Source organism: Megascapheus bottae, chromosome 6, assembly GCF_031878675.1.
Source record: "Megascapheus bottae isolate mThoBot1 chromosome 6, mThoBot2.hap1, whole genome shotgun sequence".
In the NCBI taxonomy this organism is placed as follows: Eukaryota; Metazoa; Chordata; class Mammalia; order Rodentia; family Geomyidae; genus Megascapheus; species Megascapheus bottae.
Genome location: NC_143514.1, coordinates 24781710 through 24797969, shown reverse-complemented (window position 1 = coordinate 24797969; position 16260 = coordinate 24781710). Strand labels below are relative to the sequence as shown.

The window sequence follows — 16260 nt, the reverse complement described above, 5'->3', positions numbered from 1 at the left end:
AATATTTTCTTTTAAATGGAGTTAGCATTTTTCTGACAACAAGGAAACACTGAACTGAATGAGTCTAGTGGCAAAAGACTTTTTTTTTTCCTGGATGTTTCTTTGAAGACTGATAAAATAAAATTATTTTAAGTACCAACACATTAAATTTAAGAACAATTAAAGAAAATCAATAACTACTACACCACATATATTTTCTACAGAGCAGAGATAAAGTTTTTATAATTTAAAACAGCAGCAATTTCAAAATATTTGCTGAATTAAAACTTTACAAAATATATACACAAAGTATCATGCCAGATGCTCATGGATTTTTATACCAGTATAGCACAACCCTTAACCTGTGACTTAAATCCCCTATTGATATAGCTGGCCTCTAAAATCTTTTTTTTTTTTACAACAACTTAAAAGATAAAACAAAAACAAAAGGAAACCCCCTATTCTCTTGTCTATACACATAGGTGACCATGGGCTGGCTTTGATTGCTTTGTATGAAGAGAATTTTAAAAGAAAACAAAGACTTCACATAAATAATTGTTTTATTTGTTACTAAGTATGTGGGACTGAACAAATTAAAACAAGCACTAACAATCAAAACATATCTTGATGTAACCAGTACATACAACTCTTAATGACAAAGATGAAAAAAGGAAATATAATGGACTATGAAAGCCACAAGCACCTTCTTTTAAAAAGAGCACCAAGCAACACAAAACGGCAACACATAAGAGGTAGTGTACCATTGGCTAAGGGGACCTGAATACAGCTCAATGTTTAGGAAAATGAGACATATTAGACTGTGGCTTACAATTTTTAGACAGAAACATCATCGCACATTTGGGAGCATTAGCCAGTGTTGCTCCACAGTGTTCTGTATCTCCAGCTGTCTAAAGGGTACTTCACTCTCAGAAAAAAAATAGAATTACCCTAAAAATTCCAAGTTTATAAACTAAGTTCTAGGGAATTCTCTAAGAAAGCTCAGATCAGTAAGTTTTTTTTTTAAAGAATTAAATACTTTATCAATCATAGTCTTTAAAAAATGCCTTTTCTCCTTCTTAGGAGGAAGTCTTTTTTTCCTGAGATTCTTTAAGGTTTAGCCAATATCTTTATTTTGTGCATTTCATAATGAATGACAACATCATTCAGTTTATATTTTTCTCTCTGCAGCAATTACCTGGCCAACAGTATGAATTCTAAACTAATCCAGAGACTAGAGAAAGCATACAGAACTGCTTTCAATGTAATATTTTCGTTCTGTTTTGAGATGAGGAAGTTTTTGTACTTCAACTACTGGGAGCTGATTAGGATCCTGGGTGTGAAAAAGGAACTTTGCCTTGTGCCAGCTGCCATCTTGAATCTGTAAAATAGGAACAAATTCTGTCACATGTAACATTTATTTAGCAGTCACCCCAAACAGATAATGCTCTTCATAGAAAATGTGTACTTTAGGTTTAAAGACAATAGAAAATATTTGAAAGTGCTCAATATATGGTAACAATTGCTATCAATAACTGGAAATCTGTGCCTATTCACTTATTTTTTGATGGCGTATTTCAATTATCCACTTCCAGATTCTGATGCCAGTTTTCTTGCCGTGTCTTATATGGATCTTCATACCAGATATGAATTAAAAGTATACACTATTCCTAATATGAACAATTCCTAATATGAACCCTATCTGTTCTCTGTTACTGCATATTTGACTAATTCTTAACGGCAGACATTTTTTTCTTGGGTGAAAAGGAATGAGTTATCTGAACCTCTGTGCTGTAGGTAGAAATAACCAGAATCACCTCAATAAGTATTTGAATTATGACAGGTCAAATCATCATTTACATTTTTATTTGGTGGCTTTTCTTTTATATAGTTTTATATATAAAACTCTCTTCAAGTTTCTCATATCATTATATACTGTTAGTACTGATAAACTCAATGAAAACAAAACATAAAAATGTCTTCTGAGGAAGATTCCACAAGACAAAATAGGGAAAAACACTTGGCTAGCTATGTGGTACGTTTTATTCAGACTTTTTACTTACAGCATTGTTACAGAATGAACTTTAAAATGTAAGGATTATTATTATTATTTTTTTTGTCAGTTGTGGAGCTTGGACTTTAGGCCTGGGCGCTGTTCCTGAGCAATTCAGCTCAAGGCTACTGCCCTACCCCTTGAGCCTCAGTGCCACTTCTGGTTTTCTAATGGTTAATTGGAGGTAAGAATCTCTTTTAGTGCCTGGGCTGGCTTTGAACTGAGATCCTTAGATCTCTGCCTCCTGAGTAGCTAGGATTACAGGTGTGAGCCACCATGCCTGGCTAAATGTAAGGATTTTTTTTTTTTGCCAGTCCTGGGCTTGGGCTCAGGGCCTGAGCACTATCCTTGGACTTTCTCAAGGCTTAGCACTCTACCACTTTGAGCCTCAGCACCACTTCCAGCTTTTTTCTATGTATGTGGTACCGAGGAATCGAACCCTGGTCTTCGTGCATGCTAGGCAAGTACTCTACCACTAGGCCAAACTCCCGGCCCAATGCAAGGATCTTTATAGATTATTTAAGGTATAACTGTTAGATTAAAACTAAGATTGTAAATAAGTAATTTTAGCTCATTTTAAATCAGTAATTGCTCTAATGTCATGAACTTGGCATGATAACTAAATATAAATTCTTTGTATAAGATATGATTAAGTTATTATATCTTTCAAGCAACATCTATTGAACACAAAGTAAATTGGCACAGTTGAATAATACTAAAGTATCATTTTCTTATAGAAGTTAGGAAATGTACAGGTTAGTAAATTAATTTGGCCTTCTGAAAAAGTTTATAAATATAGTTGGAGTGGTAAGTAACATAAACAAATACCATAATATAAGACAATACATGGTGAGTAAATTATAAATCATATTAACAGGGAGTAACAAATTCCTTTTTTCTAACCAGAGTAGTTAGAAAATACTTGATGAAAAATGCAAAAGATGAGCTTTAAAGTGTGTTTGAACCTTCCACTTGATTAGAGAGATTGAGAAGGACATTTCACAGAAAAGACATGAGTAAAACCTAACAGTGATTCCCCACTCTCACCACCAAAAGATGGTAATACAAGGTTGTGGGGCAGAGTTAAGTAGAAAACCATGTACTACCACTTCTGTCATATAGAAATGGAAAAAGTCAAAACAATCTCACAGGATTGGGATTACAGGAGAGTTCAGTGAAAAATCTCTACTATGAGTCTTGGTCTCTGGGACTGGATATACATGGGACTGAATTCTTGTTCTTCCACTAAACTACAGGATCTTATGCAAGTTATTTATACTATTACAACAGATCAGCTTGACAATAGTTTAGAGTAGACAGCCAGTGAGAGCTTACACTAGAAAGTTAGGCTGGAACCTGATTGTTGTAAATACTGAATGGCATTGATCAGTTTGGGTGATGTCTCAGATACTAGCATACTAAAGAAAGTTTCTAGGAAAGGTTACAAGTTATTTGAATTTTTGGCAAAGCTAACCTCTTCAAATAAAGAGAACAGGAGTCAGATACTTAAGATTATTTACTTAAGATTTTTAAAAATCACCATACACTGAAATGTTACAAGCTTCATACTACACAAGGACAGGAAATGAAGCTACTTAAAGTAATCAAAGATTTGTAATTGAAGTAGACAACTCCATTCTCTCTTACAGGGTTGCAAAAGTCTTCTCTAAAGGACCAAGGGCCAAGTATGGTGATGTATGCTTACAATACCAGTTGCTAGGGTGAGGATTATAGTATAAAGCTAGCCTGGGTGAAAGCATGAGACCCTAAACAAACAAAGCAAAAAGGACTGGCATAGCTGGAGTGGTATAACTGCTTGCATAGACACCATGAATTCAAGCTACAAAAATAAAAGACAAACAGATTAGATTTCAACAACAGCTACAGATAATTAGATAAATGAGTTTACCTGTATCCTAACAACAATTTGTTTGGCAAAACAAATGATTTTTGTTTATTGACTATAAATAGGCAATATTTGTTTTATGAAACTAAGTTTTAAAATTATGTTTTTTTATAATATCAATTACTTTAATAAGAATAATATTACTGAGTCTAGCAAAATGAAATAAAAAAGCCCCCACAACTTGGCTTCCATGGTGTGTAAGATTTAGGGATAGAACCATTGGGAAAAAAATATATATGCTTTGTTTGTCTATCTCTTAGATATAATTGTGTCATAGGAAAATAATTTAACTTAAATGTATTTTTGTGTATGTAAATAAAAGTAACGAGTTAGCCGGGCACAGTGGCTCACGCCTATAATCCTAGCTACTCAAGAGGCTGACTGAGATCTGAGGATCAAGGTTCAAAGCCAGCCAAGGCACAAGAGAACCCGAGACTCTTATCTCCAATTAACCTCTAGAAAATGGGAAGTAGGGCTTGGCTCAAGGGTAGGGCGGTAGCCTTGAGCTGAAGAGCTCAGGGATAGCACCCAGGCAGAGATCAAGCCCCATGACCCACCAAAAAAAAAAAAAAAGTAACTAGTTGGTTTTGCAAAAGCTAGACAGAATATGAGAAAATGGTTGATTTTGAAAAAGAATTGTTACAACAGACACATTAAAACTTAACATCTTTTTGTATTTCCAGTTTGTCACTGAAGTCTTACTGTCCTAATTTTACACTTTCCTAAAGTTTAAGTCAGATCGAGTAACTCCCAAAGTACCCTTATCTTACCTTGCAGTCATCTGAAAGCACTTTAGGTTCAAGTAGAGTGTTTTCCTTAAAAATCTGACCATTCCATCCTTTGAAACCAATAGCCAATTCTGGGCCATTTGTTTGTGTACTTGTCCACTTTGGGTCATTCAGGCAGTGAATGGTGATGATATGGGTGGCTTCTGAGCTCAGTAAATGAAGGAAGTTCATCTGAACTTTCCCAACGCCGAACTCCAACTAATAACATGGAATTAATATTCAGGTTATAAAATGTGGCAATTTAGAACTTTCTAGTTTGGAGAAGCATGTGGAAAGCCAATTTGAGAAAATGACTTTGCTTAGATGGCAAGCACCCCGTCGGTAGTGTGTTGATAAAACTTTAACCACTGTTAAAGATTTTATTTGTGTGTGTGTGTGTGTGTGTGTGTGTGTGTGTGTGTGTGTGTGTGTGTACATGTAATGACGGTTTACAGCATTTTCTGACTTATGTGGTAGAAACACTCCTATCATAGCTTTCATACTGTTGGACAATGCCACTGGTCATGGACTTGAGAAAAGTTTGACAATAGGTCCTCATGAGCCTGAAAGAGTGACTCCACATGCTCTTAGGTTACTAATATGATAATTTGTTTTGTTAATACTTTAATCTATTTGTCATAAACTCAGAAATTCTGAGTTATTGCTTCACTGGAGATTTTATTTGCATGAATTTCCAAAGTTAATAGGTTAACTTTGGAAGTTAAAAAGTTGTAATAATAATGCAATTCAGTAATTTAAACTGAGACCCTCTAATGATTAAGATTATCGTTTTCTTTGTGTTACCAGCTCCTAAAGCAACTCTAAATAGTGACTCATCAGTAAATGTTCATTGAGTGAATTAAATTGAAAGCAGTGATAGGCAAATGTTAACTCATAAAATGAATTCAGGAGATCAGAGTACATATTTCTATACTTAGGGAAACAAATGTTTCTATAGCTCTATATAATTATTGTTGTTACTATGAAATTATTCAAATAGGGATATGCACATAATATAAGTACATAGAAATGAGTTTTATTGAGAAATTTAAATTAATCTCCAAATATAGAACCATATTAATCTCTGGATAATGAAAAAGGACAACAAACAAACAAACAACTAAATTCAAAGCCAAAGTGACAAAGAAAAAATTGCAGTGGGCTGGATGTGAGACCCTGTTCAATATGGCCTTGGTTCTGTTTAAACTCCAGCAGCTTGTCAAAAAACAAACCAGAAAACACAATAAAAATCCTGGGAAAAGAGAAAAAAAGAGTGAAAATATGGGAGTTGTTGGTAAAAGGGAGCCTAACACTGACTTTGCAGGGTGAGAATTCAAAGTAAGAAGTGCTCATTTCTCTAGTTAGTGTCTGGTAGACAGAACAGGTCCTCTGGTAGCTCAAGCTCAAGGTCTGGTAGCTCAAGGTCTAGGTAGCACTAGAACAAAGTAGAACAGTAGTCTTTCTACTACTCCAGTTCATGGGGTTGAGTTTATGGATAAGATTCATGGGAGAACTTTTTGTTTTTGTTTTTACTTGTCTAGGAACCTGAACTCGGGGCCTGGGTGCTATCCCTGAGTGTTTGTACTCAATTGTAGTGCTCTACCACTTAAGGCACTGATCCACTTCTAACTTTTTGGTGGTTAGCTGGAGACAAGACTCTCACAGACATTCCTGTACTGATTGGTTTTGAACTATGTTTCTCAAATCGCAGCCTTCTCCTCCAGGGCCAGTTTGGGAGAACTTTTTTAAATTACGGAAAACAATGGAATGCGGTTCCCCTACTGCTCAAATCTTATGTGCATAATATTTGCCCAACCCACAGCCCCTTCCTTCCTTTGATAGTAGGAATAAAATTCCTGGGAATATTTCCAGGGAGTGTGGATGACATTGTGGATACTTTGCATGAAGATTATTACATTGTTCTTCATGAGACACACATGGTTTGTTTGTCTCTGTTTCAATGAAAAAATAGTCAAGGCCTACTGAGGTGAAATTATGAAACATTCTAGTTAATGGAAGAGAGGGAAAGAATGCTTTTTAAATGATGAACAAGACATATGATAGGCATATGCATTGGTTCTTTGCCAAAAGAAAGATATTCTTGATAAAATACCAAGCTGGTTTAATCAGCACCATTTATCTGGCAAATATCATGTAACCCTTCTATTAATTACAATAAAATATATTAAAAAAAGAAAAAAAGAAACTCATTTTAATTTTCATGTATGTGAAAATTATGTTTGATTTTCACTTTAGGTGTTTTTGAAATTGTTGTATTAAAGCTAAATTGCGTTTATTCCTAATCAGTTGGTTTATAGAATCACATTTGAAAGAAGTTTTAAATGATATTCAGTGCATTTCTATGGTAAATTATTATGAGTACCTAAAATAGCAACCTTTTGTGGCAAGACTCCTCTTTTAATGATGATGATGTAATTTTCCCTCAACTGTAGCTGATTGCTGATTATGAACACTGCAGCTATTTAGGGACTTTTAAATAGATGTGCATATATAAGAAGTATCACATTTTTAAGGAATTAAGAAAACAGATCTAGTGGGTGCCAGTGGTTCATGCCTGTAATTTTAGCTGGAATTAACCTCTGAGGAGGCAGAGATCTGAGGATTTCAATTTGAAGCCAGCTCGGGCAGGAAAGTCAATGAGACTTAGCCACAATTAATCTTGAAAAAGTTGAAAATGGGAGTTGTGGCTCCATGGTAGAGTGCTAGCTTTGAGCAAAAATTCTCATGGACAGTGTCCAGGCCCTGAGTTCAACAGATAAATAAGTGAACAAACAAAAAATAGATCAGTACAATAAACTGAGCTGAGCCAATCATTTAAAAACACAATCAAAATGTCAAATTGATTAGATATTCAAAGAACAAATTTATTATTATTAGATACTAAGAACAAACTTATTTTTTATATATGATAAAGAATGAAGGACTTTTTTCATTCTTAAAATTCATACTTATTTCTGGGAATAGAATTTTTGTTTTTGTCAGTCATGGTACTTGGACCAAGGGTCTGTGTTCAAAGCTAGCTCTATCACTTGAGCCACAGTTCCACTTCTGGCTTTTTTTGTGTGTGTGGTTAAGTGATGATAAGGATCTCATTGGGCTTTTTTGCCTGTACTGGCTCAGAACTGCTTTCTTCAGATCTCAGTCTCCTGAGGAGCTAGGGATATAGATGTGAGCCAAGGGTGCCTAGCAGTGGACAGACTTTAAAAAAACCATTCTTTACAGATACTGTGTAGCATAGTGACATATGTTGTAAAATTCAATACACACCTTTGTTACAGATACAGGAGATAGACATGTCTGTCCACCAGCACTAAAATTGCAGAAAACCTCAATGGCATCTGAAGCACATCCAAGATTTGGATCAATCCAGTATCTTCCTATTAATTTATAGTAAAACACATAGTCATTTCAGTCTCCTGATAAACATTATATACTCATATATTAGTAAAGACTTGTCTGTTAAAGCACATGGATTATAAATTCATTGATATTCAGTAAGTGAACGAGAGCTAAAAGCATTATGTAAGATCAATATTAAAACTCTTGTTTTCACAATTTAAAGACAGGTCATAAGTTTAGTCAAAATGACAGAATCCCTGAATTTATTGCTTCATATTACAGATAAGATCTCAACTAAAAGCAAATTGTCTAAAGTTACTTATTCCCAGAAATGTTGAAGTTTATATAGAATCTGTGTATTTGTTTTATTTTATATTGTCATAGATTTGAAGTGAATATTTCATTTAAAAGAGAAACAATTTCAAAATCTGTAAGAAAATATTTCTTTACAGAAATTTCTTCAAAAGAATACAACTTTATGGGCCAGGAGTTTGGCCTAGTGGTAGAGTGCTTGCCTAGCATGCACGAAGACCCGGGTTCAATTCCTTGGTACCACATACATAGAAAAAAGCCAGAAATGGTGATGAGGCTCAAGTGGTAGAGCTCTAGCCTTGAGAAACTCCAAGGACAGTGCTCAAACCCTGAGCTCAAGCCCAGGACTGGCAAAAAAAAAAAAAAAAAAAAAGAATACAACTTTATTTTCAGAAAGAAAGTGTACAATTAAACAGTTCTCATTTTTGTGTTTGCAAGTGGGTAAAGGTGAAGGTTGACAGATGGTATAAGACTGCCAAGCTATCCTGAGTGCACAGGAAACTACTATGAGGCCTGAATTCACTCTTGCAGTCAACTGAAGTATTCAGTGGAAATGCATTGCACTACCATTGTCATTGAAGACTAGCAGATTATTAAAATAGCATCTTATTCTAAATACAGAAAACAGTAATTACTGAATGAGGCAGTTCTGTTTCCTTGCATTTTATACAATCAAATAGTTGAGATTCTTTCCCATTCCTCCGTTATCTGATAGCACCACGTTCTTCTTTGAGGCTGAGGAACCTCCAGCCATCAGGCCTTATAAGGATTTCAACATTTTTGGGGACAAGTAGAATGCTTTTCATGTGTTTCTGGTAGCCTTCTGCACCCAGTTAGCCTGGACTGACAATTTTGCATGGTCCCCAAATAATATTATAAATATCCAAATGGCCCTTGGCAGGAAAAATGTTCTCCACCCTGCCTCGAAATTTCCAAACTTCCTTGAATATTCTCTCCTTCTTTTTTTTTAAATTTGGATTTTTTAAAATTGTAAACGTGATATACAGAAGGGTTGAGTCAGGTAATGAGTATATTTCTTTTGTTACTTCTTCCCTCATTTTTTCCCAGTTTTTGTTTCTTCCCTCCTGATCTCCTTCCCTCACAAGTTGTATAGCTCATTTTCAACTAGTGTCTAGTGAGTATCATGGCTGAATTTGTTTACCCTTTGTCCCACCATTTCTGTGTCCCACTTTCCCTCCCACAAACAGATCATATTACAAGACAAAAAGTCCAGAAATCAAAAACAGTGACAAAGAAGGAGAAAACAAAAACAAAAAGCAAAATAACAAAAAGCAAACACTCTTGTTTCTGTTTCTTGGAGTTCATTTTGATAAACATCATTTTACATGATTATATGCATATAGTTATTGAGTCCTTAAAACCCTACAAAATGCATATTTGCTGAATTGCTAGCTGATAGAGTATAAACTGTTCTCTATTGTAGAATTTTAAAATTTTAGTGTGTATCAAAGACTCTGCCAAATAACATATTTGGATATCACTCCCAGAACTGTTGATTCACTAAATTTTGGGAGGAGAGTCAAGAGGCTAAATGTTCAACAAAAATCGAATTTTAGTCCAGGGGCACATCTGGAGAACCACAAATCTATTGTAAGGTGGAAGAAAAGGGTGAGAGACAGTCACCCTTGTTTAGTCCCCACACTCAGGATTTTGAATATTTTATAAAGTTTGAAGAAATTACAGCTGGGTTTTTCACTAGAACTAGCGCCTATTGAATTCAGGTGCTATATAATTTATTTCAGTGTATGCTGATCTATAAAGTCTTATAGCATAAGATACTTTATTTTTTTGCCAGTCCTGGGCTTGAACTCAAGGCATGAGAACTGTCCTTGGACTTTTCTTAAGGCTAGAGCTCTGCCACTTGAGCCTCAGCACCACTTCTGGCTTTTTTCTATGTATGTGGTACCAAGGAATCGAACCCAGATCTTCATGCGTGCTAGGCAAGCACTCTACAACTAAGCCAAACTCCTGGCCCCCATAAGATACTTTCTAGGCTCTTGTGGGCACTGCTTCCCTGGTAGCCTTCTTATTGTGGCTACAGATGGGAAACTACCATTCTTGTCATATCTAGACCATTCTGTTTAAAAGTATTCCATATTGAAATGACTATGTGTATTATATCACCAATTATCCTTTTCCTGGTATAACTGTTAAGGGGTTTCTTAGAAGACTTTTTCCTTCTAACATGCTGTCACTTTTAGAAAATCTGTTTATTAACTCATTCATGGGGAGTGATAACTCTCAGTATCCTTTGCCCACTCAGTTTCTTGTGTTGTACCTGCCCCGCCTCCCTGACTTTCTTCTCAGTGATCCTATACTTTTCCCTAGTCTCATGGTTTACTTTAATATTGATGTTCAAAGCTACACCTACCCTCTGATATTATCTACAATTCTCTCTCTTCAACATTATCACTCTCTACTTTCCCTCCTCTCCATTTGTAAGTTACAGATTCAGTGTCATGAAGCCACAAAAATCACTACCCCACATCTCAATATATGTTTCAAGTAATGGGTTCACTTCTGCTGTCTTCAAAATCTTTGCTTGAAAGTTCCTCACTACTATGCTAGCTATTTTATGCTTTCAATTTTTTATTTTTTTGGTCTGATGTGGGGCTTGAACTCTAAGCCTGGGTGTTGTCCCTGAGCCCTATCCCTTGAGCCACAGTGCTACTTCCTTATTTTTTTTTTTTAAAGCCAGTCCAGCTCCTGAACTTCTTTGTGCTCAAGGCTAGCACTTTACCTCTTAAGCCCAGTGACACTTCCAGTTTTTTGAGTAGTTTTATTGGACATTGGGCTGGCTTTGAACTGTAACCATCAGATTTCAGCCTGCTGAGTAGCTAGGATTGCAGGCATGCCCTATTTATGCTTTTAATTAAAAACTTTTAGACAGCTAATTAGAAGTACTTTCTCTGCTCTGAGTAGAAAGTCTGGGCCTTTTTTAAAACTTTTTCTTATAATCCGATGAAGTTTATCAGCAGCCATTCTCTTGAACCACTCTTTGTGCAGGTCACCAGGGGTCTCTGCCTCGCTCGATCTCATTGCCTTGCTCAGTTGTTTTTGCTTGACATGGCTCCAGTCTGTCCATCAATTTCTCCTCCAGATATTTTCTTGGAGTCCCAGGATATAGCATTGATCATCTGCTTTCATTTTTTAAATTTCTGAACATTGTAGAGCCATAGGGCACACTTTTTAGACTTCTCTTTCTTTACTTTTCAGGGATGAGACACCTTTGTCTGACAAGGGCCATTTGGATATTTATAACATCATCTTTTATTCAATCTCACTTCGAATGAAGTGTCTAAATATATCGATTTTCAAGTCTTCCCTGTGGTTGTGTTGGCAGGGCCAGACCAAACGATTTTGCAGGCCTCATGTGGCCTGAAGGGCTCGACATTCCTTGTCGGTGATAGGAATCCTTAAGAAGCCAAGATTTTATACGACATTTATAGAAAAAGGACCTCAGGATTTTTGCCCCAAGTTGTAGCCTCTCTCTTGACCTCTTTCTAGAATATTCAATTACCTACTTGACAGTTTTACTTGAATATCTAATAGATGGTTCAAGCTAAATATATCCCAAATTCCACTCCTAATCTTTTGTCCAGATTTTTTTCTTTTGGAGTCCTCGTCTTCTCTAGTCATAGTAAAATTATAGGTTGAAAATCATAGACTACTCTTTGGCCATTTTATTCTTTTTAAAGTCCATGTCATGTAGATCAACAAAATCTGATGATTCTACCTTAATGCAGGCTCTTTCCCGGTGATTAGTTCTAGAACAATTATCTCCATAGCCTTCTCAGTGGTTCCTCAGCATCTTCTACTCTTGTTCTCATTACATTTGCAAGAGTAATATTTTTTTAAAACTAGATCAAATTATTCCATTCCTTTGCTCAAAAATTTAGTGGTTTCCTAAATGCTAAAACAGTTTGAGTAGCCTAGAAGGTCCTGTGTAATCTGGTTTCTTGATCTTTTTGACTGAATTTTCCATTACTCTTCTATTTAGGTACTGTCTTCCAGTCACACTGACCTTGCTGAGCCTAGAACATAGTAACTTCACTCTCAGACTCAGGGTTATTGCATTTGCTCTTTCTGTCTGGAAAGCTTTTCCTAGATTTCTTGTGGCTTGATCCTTCGCTTGTTCTGACAGCATTCGTGTGCCACTTTCTAGGAGATTCCATCCCTCTTTCCATCCTAGTCCCCCTTCTCTCTTGTTCAGTTTTATTCTATACCCTTACCATTATAGTGATAAAAGTATGTGGGAACATAAAAACTTTCTCATATTCTAGAATTAGTATCACTTAGTTATTTTTCTTAAAATAAAGACATACCTTGCATTTGGAATCCATCTCATTTTATATCTTACAATGTCTTTACTCTTTTTAGTAGTATGATTCCATTTTATGCCCTCAATTAGGGGAAGGAAAGAATGAAGTTTATAATTCTAGGAAGTCATAATTATAAATGTTATTTTAGTTTTATATTAGTATAGGACAAGAAATACCTAACAAAGGTAAATACTATACTAATACAAATAAGTATTCTACTAAAATAAATACATATTTAACTAACAAAAATATTTTACTAGTATAAATGATGTAAATAAATACATCTATATAATAAATATTATTTTAGACTGGGAGCAGATGTGTTTGAAGATTATATAAATTTGCGTGGTAAGTATATGCATATAAAATTAAAACAAGTACTACTATTCATCTTATAGAATGACATACCATAGTTCTATTTTTCAAATGAGCATAGGGTCAATATGTTAGGACTAGAGATTTTTAACTACAAATGATATAATATTGATTGTATAGTTGACCATAGGACAAATAAAATTTAAAATAAAATAACTTATGATAGTAGGGACAGTTTCCTCTATTTACATGTTATTTTATTTTTGTACCCTTGGTTCATGAATTTAAGTTCGCTACATAGGGGTATGTAAAATTGCTAAGAATGATAAACCATGGAATTTTTCATGATCACTGGGTGGGCATCTAAATTCCTTTCTGTTTAAAAACCATACTCATATGAGTGTAGTAGGAGGGATACTACAATATGCATTTTACTGCTATTCACTTTGATGATCCTGAATTACCACATAGGGAGAGAGGATCCTGTGTGCCATCCTCCAAGTTAGTCTTACCTATCTTGATTTTTAATATGAATGTGTGATATTCCAAGTACAATGTGCAAGGAAAGCCTAGCAATGGAATGATATCAGCATACAGCATTTTGGTTTTGATGTCATTAAAATGGTTTTTGCTGGCTGGGAGTTTGGCCTAGTGGTATGAGTGCTTGACCCAGCATTCCATTCCTCCATCCCACATACATAGAAAGTAGCCGAAAGTAGTGCTGTGGTTCAAGTGGTAGAGTGCTAGCCTTGAGAAAGCCCAAGGACAGTGCTCAAGCCCTGCGTTCAAAGCCCCGGGACTGGCAAAAAAATACAAAAATACAAAAATAATTTTTTTTGCTATTTTACCAAAATAACTTAAGCATTGGAATAAATGTATTGTAAACCTGAGATGCACTGCAGTGATGGAATGGAGTTAAACATCAGAAGCTGAGGAAGTCAAGAACTCACCATCTGACACTTTGTATTCACAGTTGAGCAAATCTTTGCAGATTCGTGCTGGATTATCTCGTGTGCCAAGAGGATTCTTGATGCTGTGCACTAAATGGCTAAGGTAACTCAGTGTTTTGAATATCTCTGTACCGTAGTCTATGAAAGTCACTTCGGTATTCTGGTAGCTCTGGCAAATGATCATAAGAATCATATAAACAATAAAGCCCCAATTGTGCATCATGGATAAAGGTGAAAGAAAACCTGCTTCTAATTGTGTACAGTGGACTGAAAATAGGATGTAAAGAAGAGTTTATTCTTAAGTATAGGTATATGTGTACACTTAATGAGCATTGATCTTAAATTAGAGATTAAATTCCCAGGTAAAGTATGGTTATTAAGCTGACATAAGACATGTCTATTGTATAATTTTTTGTATAATTTTTATACTAGACATTGAATGGCTAGAATTTCAATAAGAAATGAGTAGTGATGTCTGATTCCAATTTAAGAATTAAAATGGAATTAAGAATTAAGAGTAATTCATATATTTTAATAGAACTAAATTTCTCAAAAATCTCTATGAATATCACTTTTTTGTTTTAAGTATTTTTGTACAAAATATCCTATGTATATATTTGTTTAATTATAGTTTATCTTTTAAAATAGTTTCAGATTTAATTTGTTTAAATTTGTTGTAATGTCACAAACTTTCCCAAAGGCCTCCAAAAATTCTTTATTCAATTTGCATATTGAGATTGCCAATATAAATAAAGTTAGATATATTACCTCCATCTGTAGGGCAGCATTTGATTCAATCAAGGCTTGAATAGCAGCATCGATATCCATTTGTTTCTGTGTAAAACAGAGCCATTTGAGATCAGCTATAAGATCAACACTGAGTGCTCTAAAGTTAAAGCTATAAATCCTGAAAACACTGCTGTTAAAGTACACTGGAGTTATCTAAAAGGGTATTTGACACTCCTTTGGTTAGACAGATCTGTAGCCAGCTATTACCTGGCTATCAGAAAGACAATATGCTACCTTCATTCAGATCTCAAAAGCCTCCCAGTTAAAATTGGACCTGAATTTAAAAGCTCTCAGATATAAACCTTTTTGTTGCTGCTGAATGTGAACGAACACACATACCATTACTCAAATGGAAAGAAGAATGAAATAGGATCCTTCCATTTAATAAATTGTAAAGTGAAGAATAAATAACCATAGTAATTTTTAACAGTTACATTCTTGGAAGGAAACTAGAATAAAATACTACTGTCCTGATGTAGTCACCACATTAGTTTAATCTGATACTTCTGTGGTCTTACAAACAATTTCTGAAGTTGGAAAATGTACTATTAGTCCCAAAAGAAATAATGCAACATGAATCCAATCTGTTCCTGCATTTAATAAAAGATATTTTTAGAGGAAAAACTCAGTATAAGCATTAGCAAAAGTCTTTCAGTAATTTTATTTAAAAAACAAGTGTAGAAATTAAGAAGCACTAGGTTCTAGGAAATAGAATGTGTGTAAGTGAAGCAAACAATCTAATTCCCTTCAGAATGATTTTATTGCTAAGATATTTTTTAACTTAGAGATCCATATAATAGAAACTGTTTTTGACAGCTCTCTTAAGTCATGGTTGGTAAAATAAAAAATATTTAAGATGATGGAACAATCAATAAAATGCACGCTCCCTTGCCCCTACATATGGTTTTCATATTGGAAAAGAATTGGCTCATATTCTCTCTCTCTCTCTCTCTCTCTCTCTCTCTCTCTCTCTCTCTCTCTCTCTCTCTCTCTCTCTCTCTCTCTCTCTCAAATTTTGTGATATATACTGAGGATAAAATGGTAAACAAAAAAGAAACATGGCTAAGTGAACCTAAAAGTTAACAGAAAGGGCAGGCAATCAAGTAATCTAAAAACACATAATTACAAGTTGTGATATATTCTATGAAAAAACATGTGCACCTATCAGAGAAATTAAGAAGTAAATCTATCCAATACTTCAAAGAAACTCCCCACATTCAACTTTGGTAGAGATCAGGAAATGACATATTTTTCAAGACACCCTATTTTATGGTTTAATTCCCTTCTTAAATGTCTAGATTCATATATGAAAGCTAAATTGTCATGTTATTATATATCAAAACTTGATAAATGGTATTTTTCTTTTCTTTCATATCATATTATTCCTCATAGCCTCTGCATGCTAAGCAGGTAGTCTACTAGTGTGCTATATCCTGCTAAAGTAATATCTCAAAGATTAGCTGCAGTGTGGAAACTGGAACCATGCCAT

At 34.8% G+C, this 16260-nt stretch overlaps 1 protein-coding gene across 1 annotated transcript in view; it reads right to left on the bottom strand.

Moving 5' to 3' along the window:
- Positions 1–812: 812 nt before the first annotated feature.
- Col24a1 (collagen type XXIV alpha 1 chain) overlaps positions 813–16260 on the bottom strand; it is a 247900-nt gene continuing 232452 nt past the window's right edge. Inside the window, exons 57-61 of the mRNA XM_090333967.1 lie at positions 14751–14816; positions 13983–14151; positions 7991–8100; positions 4706–4921; positions 813–1357 (exon numbers count right to left, since the gene is read on the bottom strand). Coding sequence (XP_090190093.1) covers positions 1211–1357; positions 4706–4921; positions 7991–8100; positions 13983–14151; positions 14751–14816 — 708 coding nt within the window. The 3' untranslated portion in view covers positions 813–1210. The remainder of the gene's footprint in view (positions 1358–4705; positions 4922–7990; positions 8101–13982; positions 14152–14750; positions 14817–16260) is intronic.